General features: G+C 37.4%; 2 protein-coding genes across 4 annotated transcripts in view; one reads left to right on the forward strand and one right to left on the reverse strand.

Annotated features, from left to right (window-relative positions):
- The window catches only part of SGCE (sarcoglycan epsilon), a gene marked incomplete at its 5' end in the record, with an annotated part of 34,030 nt that extends 26,885 nt beyond the window's left edge, over positions 1-7,145 (forward strand). The window contains 2 exons of one of the 2 annotated variants that reach the window (XM_082311057.1): positions 1,596-1,639; positions 4,261-4,785. In XM_082311057.1, the coding sequence (XP_082167183.1) occupies positions 1,596-1,639; positions 4,261-4,277 (61 nt within the window). In that variant the 3' untranslated portion in view covers positions 4,278-4,785. Of the gene's footprint in view, positions 1-1,595; positions 1,640-4,260; positions 4,786-5,788 lie in introns of those variants that run through there. The other variant, XM_082311056.1, reaches the window with a different exon arrangement.
- A 622-nt stretch (positions 7,146-7,767) lies between these two features.
- CASD1 (CAS1 domain containing 1) overlaps positions 7,768-18,193 on the reverse strand; it is a 34,886-nt gene continuing 24,460 nt past the window's right edge. For both annotated transcript variants that reach the window (XM_082305704.1, XM_082305703.1), the window contains 7 exons: positions 17,173-17,329; positions 15,541-15,620; positions 14,569-14,670; positions 13,064-13,204; positions 12,445-12,522; positions 11,369-11,461; positions 7,768-10,251 (listed from right to left, as the gene is read on the reverse strand). In XM_082305704.1, the coding sequence (XP_082161830.1) occupies positions 9,985-10,251; positions 11,369-11,461; positions 12,445-12,522; positions 13,064-13,204; positions 14,569-14,670; positions 15,541-15,620; positions 17,173-17,329 (918 nt within the window). In that variant the 3' untranslated portion in view covers positions 7,768-9,984. The remainder of the gene's footprint in view (positions 10,252-11,368; positions 11,462-12,444; positions 12,523-13,063; positions 13,205-14,568; positions 14,671-15,540; positions 15,621-17,172; positions 17,330-18,193) is intronic.

Here is an 18,193-nt window from a genome sequence, read left to right on the forward strand (position 1 = left end):
TAATACTCCCTACGTTGCACAATTTAACGATGGATTCCAGTGCTTGTCATCAGAAATGTGTTTATTATGGGGGGATCGGTAATGATTCTGTAGTTGAAGATTGCTCTGGTGTTTGCATTTCAAGCAGAAAGAAAGGCCTTCTGTTATAAAATCAAATGGCTGGGTTTCAGTCTGCAGACTTGGCAAGAAGCTTTGCATGGAACAGTTACATTTCTGCATATTTTGGAGAAAAACTACTTTTGACAGAGGAATCAATTAAAACTGTTCTATTTTAGACACCCTGCCTCTTAACCCATGTCTTTGGAGTTCTGATATAAAACTACCACCGGGTGGGTGGTAGTTTCATACCAGAAAATCCAGACTTTGTAAGTAGTTAGTCATGTTCCTGTCACAAATGGTTTATGTTGGAAACATTACCATTGAACAGAAGAGCATATTCCATTACGCAGATAATAAATACAGACTTGCCAATGAAACCGCTCCGAGCTCTCAGCCGTTTCCATTGTTGCCAGCCTCTCTCCAAGACAGAAACCAGAAAAATATTCATTTCTTTTCCTTAAAGTTCATTTATCAGTAACTTAATGAAACTGTCGAGACAGACCCATCTAGCGGTTTGCACGTGTTCTAATTCAGACAAGTCGGTTGTGCTGTAGCAAAAAGGCATTTCTGGAAGGGCTTGGTGGAAGTGTCTGGGGTTGAGCAGATCTGAGGCAGTGGTCTCAGAAGTGGATGGCGTCGTTTTTCAGTGCCGTGTTACGACACTAGCTCCAGTCGGTAGCTCCTCAGCGGGCCGGCCCGCATGGCCCCAGTGATACCAGTCCAGTGCCAGCACTAACTTGGCCCTAATTCACACATGCTTGCCCTGACTTCCCTTCATAATGTAGATATGTGCTAGAAGAGTGTTTTCTTCTCCCTATCCCAAAGCTAAATTCTCCAGAAAGTACAGCTGTATAAATCATCCCTGGTACAACTGCTGCAAGTGCTCTACCCTGTCTTTTACGGTTTCTTCCCTATTCAGAATAGCAATTTTTTATGACTGGGTGCGAAAGCCTGTACTAAAGGCTTTCTGAAGTTGTACATAGAGTATTTATCCACTTCACGGACATTCCAACCCCTAATTCCTTTCTGTAAAAACAACCTTAATATCTGGTAGCTGTTAAAATAAACACTTAAGCAGGACGCAAAAATGTAATTTTGCCTTGATAAGTGGACTGCTCTGATGTGTAAAACTAGTTGAATGTTCATTCATTCCACAGTCAATAATTAAGTAGCAAAGACTGTCATCTTTTCTCTATTCATCACTTATGGAAACCAAACTTCGCGTAACAGAAACCTCTGGTGACTCTTGTTACCTCTGGCATTTCACCGAGTCTGAGCCTTTGAACCTACTTGACAAGTAAAATAATAGGAATTACCCCATAACACTCATTTTCTCTTTCATTGACTTGGCTAACCTTTTGACAACCGTATTTGCATCGTGAAAGCGGATTATTGCTTTGCAAGCAAAACCCTGAATTTTAAATACTGAACTTTCATGTATAACATACTTCAGAGTTTGTCTGGAAGCATTAAAGATACTCAGTTGTTTTTTGTAGGAACCTGCCACATCAGACTCGGATTCCACAGCAGCAGAGTGCAGGTCAGTACTGAGAAAAGACTGTGACTAGTAAGTGACCAGTGCGGAGGAATCAGTAGTCAAAACACATACAGTCTATGGACAGTGGGAACCATTTTCAAATACAGTAAAGTATTACAGCATTGCCATTCTAGAATTTTTTTGATACATCGGTGAAAATTTTGGGATGGAACTGATTGAACAAGTAGGAGAGATGCTACATTAGGATGCAGCATGAGACACTGGAATCTGGTACAGCTACATTGGAAAACTTGTCATATAAATAATTTTTCATTGCAACATGAAGCTACAGCCAGATTCCCAAATGCAGTTACACTCTTTAGAGTGTAACACTCTTTAGAGTGTCTTTTAGAGACTCTTTAGAGTCTCTAAAACTTGATAGGAAATCAAAATTTCTAATTCCTGCCAATACTAGTTAAGCTCTGAAGAAGGAGCTTTTTATTGCTGTAACTGAACATAAAGAGTTGATATTGGGGAATCTGTGGTGAGGCAAATACCTATGCTGCTGGTTTCCTGTGTCTTCGTCATCACTTTTACATCATTTTCACAAATCCTAGTGTACTGACTGAGGTCATGAATGATCCCATCAGAGTATCGACTAATGCTGATTGTTCTCCCTAGTTAGCCTGTCAGGTCTGAGAAAAAGCTACAGCCATCGCCACGTGCAAGGGGATAAGGATCATACAAGGAAAATGTAGAGGCCAAAGTGTAATTTTGAATATTCAAGGAGGTATTTAGGCAGAACTCCAGGTATATATGTATTGAACATAATACGGGAACTACAGCTCCAAGAGGAGGACTTGTGTTAACTTAGGAGTTACATAAGCAACTCTTTCTTTTCATTCAAAATCCTTCTTCTTCATTACTGCTTTCGGGGATTAAAGGAGAATTTCGTATGACAACATTTCAAAGATTTGAGGCAAGTATATAATAGACGCTTCTGCCCATGTGTTTTTTTGTGTTACCTGGAAATTAAAAACACATTTATAAAAAAACCTGACTGCAGTTCTGCTAGCTTTGCTACTTGTGTGCTTTATTATACGTATATTGGAAATGGCAGATGGCCCTGGCACTGTCCGTCCAGAGCCTCCAGCACCGGTTTGGGTTGACATTTAGCGTAGCTCTTAACACTCACTACTGCAGGCATTTAGAAGGCAGAATAAAAATGTCACACAGTTCAACCCTTCTGTTATGACTGTTTTGTTACAACAATTCCAGTCTGTCTTGCAGTAAAAAAGATGCAAAAATCACCTGGTAGTACTGCATGTACTGTGAAGCGGTGAGAAATTTTTAAAAAGGTATGAAATACAAGCTAGCATGGGTTTGCTGCTCGCAATTCGCAATAAAGAACTGCCATAAAACCAGATTTTAAAAATCCTCCCATGTCTGTATTTTCTGTAGTACATTATTTTGGTAGAATACACCTGTTCTTCCATATTCATCACAGACGCTGCCTGTGATAAGCTCTCAGAAATTGGGGCGGGGAAGGAAACATATTTGGGACAGACAACGCTTCCTCCTCTTTTCTTAGTTTACAATGACACCTTCCTCCGTAGCACAGATACGCAGATGACACTGCGAGCACTTCCATGACGTGATGGCATGTGCCTCTTGCAGTTTATCTTCTAAAGGATATCCATGACTTGTCAGAAGGTTAGATTTTTAGAATGTTACGATGTAAAACAAAATTCAGGTGCTCCTAAGATTTTTAGTAGCATCAGTACAAACTTAGCAATCAATTCTATTGATCTGTTCAAGTAAGAAGTTTACAGAACTAAAACACTTAAGGCCAAAAAAGCTATAGAACTGGACATTCATTGTTTCATTTTTTTCCTTTCCTAGAGAGAACTCCCAATAATTTACTCAGGATTATTAACGTACTATCGGTCACCACCATAAATAAGAATATATTTCTATTTTAAAGCTCCAGTAGACCATGCTTAGTAATTTGAAGAACAGACTGTGTCTAATAACCACTGCCCCCTTCAGGAACTATCCGAATCCCCAAAAAGAAACAATTTTTTTTTTTTAACCTTATTTAAAAATGCAGACTTAATAGCTGACATAATGCTCAACTACTTCACAAAGTTAAAACATAATTGGGAAAGAATTGTATGAAAGATGACAACTCACATCTAACGTTTGTATTACACTGCTGAAGATTGCTACTGGTCTCTAGCATGAAAAGGTATATTAAGTTTTGTAATTGTCCCTCTGTCGGTTGGCAAAATTCATGAGGACTATTTTAAGGTGCTTAGATGAAAAAGTTTATAGGATATCCCTATAATGCAAAAGACTAAATAGTGCATGCACACTCTGTACTGCATTTTTCATTTTGAGCTTCACAGTCTCCCTGTGAAGTCTGTTAGATCTCAAATAGAGAGAGAAATTCCCAGTTAAACAATCTTTTCCCAGGTCTCTCCTTTCCCAGAGGAAAGCAAGCAAAGCTTTTTCACATGTATGTTGTCTTTTGGTCCAAGTCGTACTTGTGGTGTTTCTCCAATGTGGTTCTTGATAAAGGACTAAAAAATACTATTTATGTGCCGTGCTGCCAATTGACAGTTCAGTATTGTTGAAGCAGCATCTGCCACTGATGGACTGTATAAATTCTCATCTATTTGCAGGTAAATGGTATTCCTGAGGAACGAAAACTAACAGAAGCAATGAATTTGTAACCAGAGAAAGCAGCAAACGGTCTTATTTCCTTTTTTGTTCTGATTGATGCATGAGTTTTTCTGGTGTATATTGTGCATGCCCACAGTATTAGGATGGTTTCAGTGCCAGAGAGTACAATCACTTCCATATAACTAATGTACTGTATCCTTTTGTACTTTGGACATTTTTGACAATTTGTAAACACTGATAACTTTTTATATTTGTTACATTCAGAAAATAATCTTTCAAATATATGTATTAATAAATACCAAACTTTATTCCGTCTTGTGATCTCTCCTGAAAGTTTTAACAGGGAAATCAAAACTTCAAAATAAGCACCAGGTTCAAAGGATTTCAGACCCTGTTCAGTGGGATGATACAATTACCTTACATTTGCACACGGAAAGCAGTAGTGTGTAAGCATGGAAACTTGTGCAATGTGATGAGGCTCAGAAATAGTATTCCAGATCTACTAGGCATTAATTTTTTAGAGATTATAAAAATTTAATGAGCAAAGTTATTTTTTGAAAAAACAAAAAAACAAAAAACAAAAACAAAACCCAAAAAACTAAAACGATTCCTGTTGAAAATTGGATTTCTGTTCCTTTACCAGATATTTAACCTATCTGACAACTTGTATTTATTGTAAGCAATAAAACGTTTAAAATCTGTCCATTCATTCATCTGGTTATGTTAGAAGAAACTGTTACAAACTACTGGAGGCAGAAATTAATGTCTGCAAGTAAACAAGGGTAAATTTTGTTATGCAAAATTTAGTTGTTGTACACGCACTTTTAACTCTTTTAAAATATTTTCTGTGATGTTCCCGATGCGGTTTATTTTTTATATCCTCCACATTCTTTGTTCTTTCTGGAGCAAAAAGAGTTGTGGGAGAACTAGCTATCCAATAAACCAAGGATTGTTTTTTAGCATCTTAAAAAGGAGTTGATTAAATAAATACATACTTTCCTGGAGGTGGTTATTTGTCTGTACAGCTGGAAGCTTAATAATATGAAGGATCTGAACTGAGGTTTCCTTATTTTTTAATAGATGGTGATAATTTATCTCCTGACACTTCTCTGCGTATTTTAAATGCTTTTTTCTGATGCTTCTTTAAATCCTCAAATACAGCACAACACAGGATTTCAGGGTCTCCAGCTGTAACAGCTCACACCAACAGCTCTTGGGGTTTTACCTCAAAGCATCATACGGTTTTAAGCTGACTCTTAAAGCTTTGTCTTTTTTTCTGTAATATCGTCTCTTTCAGAAGCTGTGTGTTCATCAGGACGTTGCGTTGTAAGCAGAAAGCTGCATCTGCTTTAAAATTGCTAAATGCTGGCTACATTGCCTTAGCTGCAGTTTCTGAAGTCTCTGCTAAGAGAAACTGAGTAATTTAGAAATTTAAGACTGAGGCTAAAAAGAAACCGTAAAACAAGGTTATTAGAGTTTGTAAAAAGACCTAAGTAGTCACTGGCTTTTTTTTTTTTCTTTTCACAGTTATGACCCTGTTCCTTCACAACGCAAAACCTTATTTTATGTTCGTTTTTAAGCAAATGATGATGTGTTTGTAGGCTTGGAGCTGAATGCAACACCTCGGCAGATAGTTAAGTCCTGAACTGCTTTTTAAACCCATTTTGTGCAACAAGTGTGATAACTATTGCAGCAAAGTATATAATCAGTGCTCAGTACATCGTGCATACTTCTGTATTGTCAAGCTGCAAACGTCAGAGTTTGCAAGGCTGCCCTAAATGCGAAGCACAACCGGCAGCACACCTTAATAAATACACCTCGCCCCAGGAGTAGTGCCGGTGGTTATTACACTACCAGAGGTCGCTCAGGCTACAGTCAGAAGTTGAAAAACTAAGTCAGGTTCTGGAACAGTTGGAATAGCGAGCCATTCCTACGCACCGTCAAAGTGGCACGCGTCACGGCCACCTACCTCACCCAGGAGGTACCAGGGCACAGATTTCACCAGTCAGCCTCCTAAGAGACCCCTCCTTTTTTTCCAGCAGCTTGGATCATTATCGCTGAAAAGTAAATTAGAAAACTGCACATGGAGATTTACAGTAAATTAAAAATTTACATCTTTCATCCAAGCTGTGAAAAATTTGAGTACAATTGGCATTTGGTTTCTATTGGTTTCTACTACTATTTTCAAATGTATGAGCTGTCAGTGCTTTGAAACAGAAATGAATGGAATGGATTTTAAATATTGATTTTTAAGCAACATTAAACTTTGTAAATAGTATTGGTTTTGGATCATAACAATTTCGGGTAACTTGAGGATGACATGACAATCAATTAACTACCAGTTGAGCTGCTCCTGTCTTATTTGTATTAATATGTAACAGTGCCACTATATTTAAGGAAATTTCTTAAACTGTTAGGCACACGCATCGAGAATCAGTTTGTACCAGTGGGTGCCCCACCTATTCCGAAAAGAATCTAATGAATGGGTATTAAGCACATAACTATTTTACGATTGAAAGCTTCATTTATTTGAGGTAAGTTTAATAACAAATTATTTATTTTTACTTACTAAAACAACTACTACGGAAGCACAGATTTATAAAGCTGGCTGAAGACACTTAATGGCTAAAGAACTGGTAGGAGGTAAAGGTGCTGATAATTAAAACGGTGAATTCACAGCCTCTTTTAATGATGTACAATGACAGTATGAACTGATATTGTATTGATTGACAGTTGCAACCAAATTAAATAGAAAGCACTACAGGTGTCTTTGTAAATATATGAAATGTGAAATCTAATAAATAAATAGGAAAACATTAAGTAGTGCTATTGTTGCCTGATTATTTTACGTAATGATGCTGAACGGCTTTTTGTTACAGGTGTTAACATTACGGACAGTGATACTGGACGGTAAGTGTCGAAGAATTGAAGTGGAGCTGATTGATTGTGCAGGGTTTCTGTTTAACTGGGGGAGACGCCTAAATAGGTGGTGGAACTGGAAAGCATGGAGAGTATTTGCACCACTTAGTTCAGGTGCCCACGTTCGATATTATCTATCTATCTATCTCCCCAGTTACACAAGGAGCTGCAGGGATAGGAACTACCACTCTGAATCCTTTGCTTAAGGAGCCCCTTCTTCTATTTACTGCGGGACTTAAGCAGCTAAATTAAAAGCTAAATTCCTTAATCCAACCAAAGCTTAAGGGTGGGTTTCTTGAAGAAAAGCCAAGTCAGCTCCTCTGCTTTCCTGCAGAGCTCTGCCGCAGCGTTTCTAGCTTGTAACCCTGGGGGGAAAAGTGTCCGAGGCCTCCGCTGTGGCGTCCTGCTGGAGGCCCCCGAGCTCCAGGGGCGGTCTTGGCTGCTGGAGCTGCGCTTCCATCAGGCCTGGGACAGTGCGATTTACTGCAGAAGGATCTTTCCTCCTGTGTTGCACCTGAAATAACTTGTGATACAAGTGAATATCTGCCCTGCATTTGAAGTAACGGTATCCAGAATATCACTTTGGAGAAACTGCAACACTAATCTGTAACTTAAGGTAGGCATAACAGTGAACCGTAGCCCAGCTAGAGTCAAGCAATTAAAAGTTTCTACTTAATTGATACTGCTCCCATTACAAAAATAAGCATCCACAGCACATTTATTTAATGTTTAAATTACTTCATATTTTTACATAACCTGAAAAGAAAATATATTTATCCCACATACAGTAATAGTAAACAAGTGCATTATTTCAAACATGAAAAATAAATCTTTTAACCAAGTCTGTACAACAGATAAATAAAATTATATCTACAATACTTAAAGTTGTGAAGAACAAAACAAAGATTATCCCTCAAACTCACAGCTCCCCATTGCTCCTAATACTGGCATAGCTGAAGGTTACGCGTCCTCTCCCCCACTGCAGTGTTCACCTATATCGTTTCTTTCAGCCCTTCAAATGTCCTGATCCAGGAGGTTAACTCTCCAAACACTGGAAGTAATGCACAGAAAGAACAAATAGTAGCTTCAAAATAGGTGGCAGACTTAATAAAACTGCTGAATCGGGGGGAAGCGAGTGATTTTTTTTTTTTTTTTATGGTGAATGACTGGTCATTCTTTAAAAGAAACTGTTCTCCACCAAAAAAAAAAAATTTGAAGCCATTCTTTTCACAAATTTTTTTTGCACTCATTGGTGGCTGCAAGATTGAATTCAATTTTTTAACTGGGATAAGATCAAAACCAGGTACATGATAGTACATATGGTGCAAATTAGGATTCATATTGTTTATAATCATATGTAATTGCACATATGCTTGGAAAACAATTTGTGCTCATGCTTTTGACTGCTAACAAGTAATCAGTAGAAGAATAAAATGAAAAAGCAAGTAGAGGTCAAACTATCACCCGAACCAAAACCACAAACAGCAAAGAAATGACCAGAACTTCACCCAATAAGTGGAACAGAAATGACAGCTTGTCAGCGCCACACTGAAGGGCTATTTCTTTCAATTTTACTTTTTATGCTAAAGGAAGGCGTTAATAAGAAAGATGGGCACTGCTAAAAAAGATGGGAAAAAAAGGTTCCTCCAAACAGCTCCCATCGCCTTTCCTTTGTAATTCTGAGACTCAGCCACCTGCACGCAACAAGATGAGCACTCAATCCCTCCTCCTCACGATATCAACAGCTTGTCCTGCATCCTCGGCGCGCATCCTTTTAAATGAAAATATTATTACAGGATAGAATATGGCACCAGTTCCCTACTGAGACCTAGTTCAAGGTCACCTACAAACTCAAGAGAGAGGTTCGAAGATCACCGTTCCCGTTCTCCCGCTTCCTTAAGATCTGACGGAGTGGCTAGGATGGGATTGCATCTGACTGGAAAATGCTGGAGGTCTTCCAAAAATTCTCCATCTTGAATTGAGTCTCTGAAAATTATTCACCTGTTTGTTCACCGGGGCTGTACAGAGAACTGCACATAGTTAAATAAATTAGTGGAAAATTTATGAAAAAGCATTTTAGGGGGGAAAAATAATCAAATTTTCTTTATAAAAATATTTCACCTCAGAATTCACCATATTTCCGAAAACATCTTAAATTTCTAAAAAAACCCCCCATAAAATATTATGTAAACTTGTATATAGTCTTAATTTACTGAATTGGCGATGACTTTTTATTTCCACATATAAAGGGTTTCATAAAACATATACTATCTTCACCCAAAATACTCACTTCTAAACAAAAAAGTACCATTTTGTTCAGAAAAATGCCCTGGTTTACCAGTAACTTCACGTCTCACATCAGCTAAAGGTGACCATTAATGACGCATCCCAAGTTTGTTCTTTTTTGTTCCTTGATGTGAATGATTACAGCACGTGTTATGTATAGGCGGTACTTTAGTAATATCCACTCTTCATTCGGCTGACCCAAGGTAAAGTTAATGCCGTGATATGCACATGATGTTGCTAAACCATTTAACTTCACTTCTTCATGTCACGTTTAAACAGATATGTAAACAGGAACATATATCCAGTAGAAAAGACTCATTTTCACATGCAATTCTGTACAGTGCATTCTTGTTTCTCCGATTATTTGAGAAGGCTATTTCCACACAAAATATGTACATTCGCACTATATACATTTTCCACACACTTAATTTAAATGTCTTCTTATACCTCCAGTTGAGAATATTTGTTCAGGCAGACACAAAGTAAACCTGAAGAAAGTTTCTAAGAATCTTTTCAAGTTAATGCCTTGCCTGATCTTGCATTGCTGAGAAGAGGAGCAGTCCAGAAAAAAATCCAGCTATGCATAGCAATCTTTTCAGCAGAGTTGAGTTATCTTTAGGAACCACAATCTGTGCTAGATCATTAGTGATCTGAGAAATTTCATGTGCCACACACACAAATATAAAAGTGCTGACAAGAACATTGAACATCGGATATCCAGGAATGAGCACCAAGATCCCCTTCGTGTCTGCTGCCAGCCAAATATGGTATTGGCAAATGAAAAGCTAAAAGAAAAAAGAGTTTGTTTAATAATCCTTATACATAAATATTTTTACTTATATAAAAACACGTAATTATTACTATTGCATCAACGGACACGCTGTACTTCTGCTTAATTCAGACATTTGTGATTCAATAACGTACTTGAGAAGCGGTTCTCCACGTGTCTATGCTGTAAGACGTCTGTTACAGTACACAGTAAAATGGGTTTGCTTAGCCCTTAACCACATACAGCATAGGGGAGCATCATGTACATTATGTCAGAACAGATGAGGAATATGCCTCCGCTCAGTTACTGTATCTCTGGTGAGGGACTGAACTTTAAGGGGCTGCTCAACTCCAAGGACCTTTGCATTCAAATTTCCAAAATTGCAGGCAAAATGCCTGCAAATAAAAGATGGTGCTTTAACTGCTGATGACTGCAAAGGTCCCTGGAGTTGAGCAGCCCCTTAAAGTTCACCAGGAATCTGAAGGGTGAAAATGTGATCCTTTAAAAAAAATTCAAAATCATGTACTACATATACATTGTATTACAATGAGTTTCTCCTGTAAGTTCCTTTCCCTTTTTAAAATGTATTTTAGTAATACAATAAAATTAAACATTTAATATTACTAAACAGCAAATAAAATGGAAAGCAAGGTAATTCCTACTGTTTCAAAATACACACTCAATGGAACAAGGTAACGTTTGCACTAAGAAGGGTTTTGTTTGTAAAGTTACATTTGTACTGCAGGAAAGCTTTCTAGGGCAAACCCATTTATAAGTGTACTTATACCAGTCAGTATAATTCATGCTGACTCTTCAGCTGGCTTAAATTTTTATCTTCCAACTGCATACACACCACAGCTTACTCCAGCATTAAATCCCCACTCTCACAACCCTAAACTCTCCCCCTGAAAACAGCCTAAGAAATAAGTTTGCTACTGTGAGACTGCTACTTCAGCTATGATTTTTAAGTGTAGATGGAAGCTACAATGCTAAAAGAGGTCAAAACCAACAACATGGTATTAAATAAGCCAATAAATGTTTTCGCTATTTATGTGTTATACTACAATTTAGATAATAAAACCACCTTACATTTCTAAGTTTCAATTCACTGTGCTTCTGATCATTCTACTTACCTCTAGAGAAATTTTGCCAAACCAGGCAAAGAATGAGCTATACACAGATCGGACATATCCAGGAATGTTCCTGATGAGGACGAAAGCTAAAATCTTTTTTTAAAAAAAAGTAAAAAAAGAAAAAAAGTGACTGTGAATGACAAGCAGATTACACACACACACAAAAGGTTTATTCATTTTCATTGTCTAAACTGAAGTGCATCATGCATTAAATTCTCTTTAAAATCTGATAAATATATAAACCAAACAAAAATCCATGCAGTTTATACTTAACAAAGTAGGTCTCGAAAACTGCAAATCTCCTACACATTCTTATAGCATAGCAAGTCACATTTACACCTTCAGTAGAATCATGGCCTTGATGTTAATACGTATTACTATACACTTACTAGGCATGGTCGCAGAACATGTTATACCATGCCAGACTAAAATGAAGGTGGCCACAGATCTCAGTTAACCCTCAGTTTTCAAAGAGAAGGTGTCAAGATGGACAAAGTAATATTAAAAAACTAAGTCACACATGCTGCCCCACAACAGTGCAGGACAAACAATTAAAAAAAAAAAAAAAAGGAATCGGAGGGATCAGAATCAGACAGCTGGGGTATAGCGCGGCAGGGGACACAGTAAAAGGAAAAATCTAAATTTAAGAAAACCACATGCTTGCCCCTGTGGCCCACCTCTTCTCTGCCTAAAAGTGACTACAGGGTCCCATAGGTTGCTTCCTACCCTAATACCTCCCAAACAGTCACGCTTCCCTGCAACTTTCTTCTTTTCCACTGCTATGCAATTAGCTAAAAGTTGGGTTTGGAGTGAAACAGTGCACATGAAACCTACACTAAGGACCCCAAGGTTAATCAAAAGCATAATCACAGTATGTGATTTCAGTGCTTAAAGGCAATGAAAAACAGCAAGCAATGTAGTTAAACCCTTTGTCCCTTTCAGACATGAGAATGAAGCTCAATATCTGTCATTCCATGCTACCGCAAAAATGTTTTTAAAAACAATTTTTAAAAAAGCCCAAACGAGAACAGACTAGATTCTATCACTGTAAGGAAAAGGATGATAATTACAGTTACCTGCACCACAGAAACAGAAGGATGTAGTTCATTGCACTCTGTCTTGTTTTTACAGCTACTAGCCCAAATAGAGTAGGTCTAAAAGATATAAGAATCAGTCTGTGTAGCAATTATATATAACATTTAAAAATGAAACAAGAGGTAAGCAATTTTGAAGTGCTTCAGCAGTAGCTGGTGCACTAAGATGCAGGACAGTAACAGAAAAAACTACATTGTACTTAGTTTTGTGTTTCCCTCAAATTCTTCTTTGCAACTGATGAATACCATACTTATTCATACCCTAAGATACAGCCATACTGTTGACAATTTTTCCATCAGAAATAAACAAGCAATCGAGCGGAGATAAGCGCTGCGTTATCTACTGTGTTATATCTATGATCCAATTTTCTTGTAACCTTTGCAATGAACTGCAAGAGTAATGATGTTCTCATCTACAGTTAACTGCAAGGAAAAATATTTTAGTGAGTAGACAGGTAGGCCTTGCACAAAAACACAGCTGAAGTATCTCCAGATCAAGATTTGATTTTTTAAATCAATATATTTTCTAAACAAGAGCTTCGGAAAACTTATTCTTTAGAGATTTACAAACCTGATTATACTAGTTATACTAGGTACGTACCAAAAAGGATACAATTGAAATAAATAATAAAACATTTGAAACTCTGTTGGAGAAAAGAGGATCCCCCTTTCCTTCTGATATCATCTGACGTTTCTGCAATGCCAGATAAATAAAAGCAAACAGCATCCCATGAAAAACCACCTGTAAAAGACAAGCAGAATGCAATGAATATTTCATGGCTTTTACAAGTACTTCAGGTACAAACCCTTAACAGAAATGCTACAAGATAAACTGTTGGTAATACCAAAGCTTAGGTGTCAAAAGGTCCTTTTCCAGATTTACTGAAGCAAACAAACACAGGCTTTCTACACTATGTTGTCATAAGCTGCATTTTTAACTCAAGTCAAAAACTACAAATAAAGTACTCTTACTAATGCTTCACAGAGCATTAAAGACATGACAACGAAATTTCAAGAAGCTTTCAAGTACCTACTATCCCCTCCGCAACCTATGCCAGCATTGAAAAGGGCTTTCTCTGGGGAAAAACCATGAGTCTCTGGCCTTCTTCCAAGCTGGCAGGTGAAAACATTCAAGAAGCCCTACAAGTGCTTCCCTCTCTCACAGACACAATTCTTCAACAGTGTTTTATGATCTTATGCCAAGTTCTCATTAGCTAGCAACACGATGCTGTTTCAGGCCCATGCGGTGCTTGTCTTCTGTATTTATTTTGGGACTTTGTCTTCAGCGGCATCACAGAACACACACTGTTCACAAGCAACAAAGCTCCAAGCCTGCAACGTCGCAACGCAGCGCGCACTGCTGATGGGAGCAGCCCAGGAGGTGGCAGCTGTGTGCTCCGCAAATTTCAGTTACAGAAGACTGCCAGAGGGAGAGGCGTGCAAGTGATCCCCTTAAGGATAAGGTCAGCAGATAAATGCTCCCATCTTAGAAACTCCACTTACCTTACCAAGAAGGCAAAAAAAAAAAAAAAAAAAAAAAGACCAGTGTTCTATGGTCCATAGACCCTGTTCTATGCCCCCACATTGTAGGGTCAGTAACTGGAAAGAAAGCACTTTGCCACTGGAAAACCATTTAAAAATACATGCAAGAGTAGTACGGTTTGGGCATCAAGACCTTGGTTTTAAAAGTGTTTTAAAGGTTACCTTAAAAGAAATATATGCTTAATTGATACAGTTTTCAAAAAATATTATTAAGAAAGCCACCACAATAGTTTGCCTTGTATTTCAATAGCCTGAAGTGCTACAGGTGTTAAATTTTCACAGTAAAATTTTTGAGAAAAGACAAATCTGGGTCACTTTATGACTTTATTTTTTAAAAGCAAACTAAGCAGGATCCAGCAGCAAATCAATCAACATCCATCTTTTGAGCTGTGATATTTTGACAGACATTTGCAGAAGTAAGGTGGATGCAGCTTAGTCTTCTATTAAACAATCCACTGGGACAAACTCCTATTTTCTCTGAAGGAAAGGAAAACAACTCCCCCTCCCCCCAAATTAAAAAATGCACTTAAAAGACCAGTATAAATTTATGTAAATGTTACGTACATAGCGATCCAGCTTCCACCTGAACCACCATTCATAGACATTCCCATTCAGTTCAAAACACTTGGACAGTGGCCAAGAAGAAAATATCTTCTCAAATGCGCCCTGTAAAAAATAAACATGGCAAAAGCATTAACACTGATGTCAACCATGTTTATTACATTTAAACCAATATGCTGTCTTTTAATATTATCACATCCCTATTTCACTAGCTACATGGCATTACCAAAATAACAGGCTTCCTTGGAAGGCACTCCCCGCTACAAAAGAAAAAAAAAAAAAACCACAACAAAAATACTTCTTCAGATGAGAGAGGGTTTCAGTTTTGCTTCCCATATAGGTATTGGCACGCCCTCCATTTTGTACTACAGGCTTAAACAGGGAGATCCACTCGTGTTGGGATAGCAAATGCATACTCTACAGAAGACTACAGTTCAACAGGCTTAAAAGCAATCAGAGATTAAAAGCACACACCCCCCCCCTGTAAAATCCTCCCTGACAAACTCTGCCCTTATTTCTGTCAGCTTTACTTACAGCATGCAGTAAGGCGCTCTGGTTTAGCATGAGAACCAGTCTTTGATAAGGTATCAAAGCCAACACCAGGTCTCTAAGAGACACAGATCTTCATATCACTATACCACCATATGTATCACCATATGCTAGCAAAACCCAGCAACTTTAAGCACATCAGAAAAACCCCACCCCAAAACCAAAGCATAGACCTTTGTATTTATTCCATTTGTAGTAGTATACTAAAAACATGTCAAGCGTTACAAACAAATGAGTAACACAGAGAATTGTGTTTTTTCCAGCATTTACACCAATTCAAATATGAAAAGAAACTGAAAGGTTCCATTTTTTTCTTCTGTATTTATGATACAGAAGCAACTACACAAGTCATGAGCACATTAAAAAGTAGAGAAAGGTAATATACTTTTAGGTCGTTAAGGATAAAAATAGTCAAAACTTACAAACCTGAGAATATGACAGAAAATATATACATGTCAGTAAGCAAATCAGTTTCAGCAGTAAACCAAAGTGCCATAAGCAGTTCCCTGAGGAAGAAATAAATTAATCAGTACACAGTCATCCATTTTTCAATAGCAAACCCCAGGACACATTAAATAATAATTGCCAGTTATTTAGTGTGGCTATGCTTAGCAATAGATACATTCATAAACAAATTTTCAAATATTACCAGCCACATTTTATCACTATCACTATATTAAGTTTTATTTTAAGCAATAAAGATAAACATTCACAGCAATTAACAACCTATTAACCCTAAATTAAGCCTCATGTCTAAAACAGGGACAACACACATAGAGGAAGAAGAGAATTTAGGTGTTCAAACAGAAATACTATTTTAAAGCCTCTGCTTTCCCAAACATTCTGCACAGGCAGTCCTTATTCTAGGTGAATGTAAATAAATAAATAAAACAAAATGCCCAACAGCTTTTGTCATGTGAAATAAGTAGAGCATATATTATTAAACTTTGAGGTACCAGTTGTACTCCAAAGCTCAATTGCAGGTCATTAAGGACAAGTATCTTGTTAAGACAAGCCTGAGAAACTGCTCCTCAAAGCTGTCCACTGGTACTAAGCTCTATCCAAGCCTCAACATTGCAACAGAGATCATCTCCCTCTCTCGCCATATAAAACAGGGACATAAACAAGTGAAAGTTGTCATTGAAAAATTTTCTAGTTTCACAGTACACTATTGCTCTAAAGTACATAATCATCATTTCTCTGTATCTGGAACAGAAGTGCCTTTGTATTAAAAAAAAAAATAATATTGGAGCTATTTACCTTCAAGATATCTTGTAAAACTACTCTCCAATTATATTTTTGCAGCATCTATTCCTAGCATGCATTTGGTATATTTCATTGTCATATCTGCAGACTATAAAATTTGGGTATTACTCCATCAATAGGGAAGGAGGATCACAGACTCTTAAGGTTTTGGTTCTAATTTAGGTGAATTAAATAATAAGCATTTACCACATGATGACAACTCTTCAATGAACTGCAATGCATAAAATAAACTGGGATTTCACTTCAATTTTTATTTAAAATATCCATATCACAAGACATAGTTCAGATAGTTCACTTAATCTAAGATACTAACATAACAAACCCCACGTTCTTATTTGGCAGGATATAGAAGAATTAGTGCTGAAAATGGATGAGACATGTTGGCAATGCAGAATAGGAAAGTCTAAACACTCACTGTTCATGTCGTGCCTGTTAGTACACTACAGCAACAATCTCAGCTAGCACAGACAGCGTAACCTATGTTTTTAGTTTGCATTCAGTAATATTACAACTCTTGATAAAACACATTTCTGATGGTCAAAACCTATCAAAGAGTATTCTAATATGACTGCCACCAGAGAGAGACTTTAGTTATCAGCTGTTACATTTTTCAACTGACATATAATTCATCTATGACAAATCATATTTCTGTGAATAGCTGTTTAACATATTTTGACTATGTTAAAAAGAGACCGAGATGTACTAACAATATCATTTTCTGTATGGTTATCATTTGTAGTAACACGCAAATGTTTTATAGCAGAAGAAAAAAAAAAAAAAAAAAAATCTTACCATTTGCTTTCTTCTGGACTATCTGAGGCCATATAGCTAAGGTAGCATAAATGATCATAAACCAGACAGTAACTAATGGCACAAAGTAGTAGAACTGGTAAGGTCGGTCCATCACTATGCACAGTACCACAACCAAGAAATTGAGACGAAATAAAACCTGGAAGGAGTCAGAGGAAAGAAGACAGAGGATATATAAACTGGGAGGCAAAGCTAAGAGAGGTGGGGGACATGTTTCTTTAGCACTATATGAAAACATCTACATATTTTACATCTTACATGCCGATTATATTTTAGTTGAAACACGGGTAAGTATCTCAGGGAACATCAATAATGCAATATAAGACTGCAGGCTGATTATGTAGTACTGGACCTGTCCTATGCTGGCCTACTTGGGTAGGGAAAGCGATGAAAACAGGGTAAAATAGAACTGACTCCAGGCTGGGGACTGAGTATTCCAGTTGCTGGATGCTCTGAATGCCTCTCTGCTTTCACTCCCATAGCACCTGGGCTGGCTCAGTTAAAGCAAGGGTAATGTCATTACCAGTACCGCAGTTAGGCTGCAGCCATACCTTTCGTAAGCACGATGACCTGAGGTACATGACAATATAACGCTTAACAGCAGTTAAAGATCTATTTTTATTTTTCAAACTGCTACAGCACACACTGCAAAACCTGGGAGGGAAACCACAAAAATAGGTATGTTCTCCAGTACTGTCACAGTGCGAAAATCATTTTCTTTGTTAATAAACGTAGGCTCCAATACACCGTCTTTGGAAAAGAGAATAACCCATGGAATCAATATAGCTGACTAGAAAGTATTTGTTTTCTCGCTATTTTGCACTTTGATCTGAAAACTCAAACCCATAACTGAAAAGGCTTTTTTGGACCAAGAAAAACAGCAGTTTTTAAATGAAAAAAAAAAAAAAAACCAAAACCAAAACAAACAAAAAAACCAAAAACAATTAAGAAAACCCAAAAACCCCAAACCTTGCATATTTGTTTTTCAGACGAAGCAGATACA

This window comes from Platalea leucorodia, assembly GCF_965183815.1.
Source record: "Platalea leucorodia genome assembly, chromosome: 1".
Lineage (NCBI taxonomy): Eukaryota > Metazoa > Chordata > Aves > Pelecaniformes > Threskiornithidae > Platalea > Platalea leucorodia.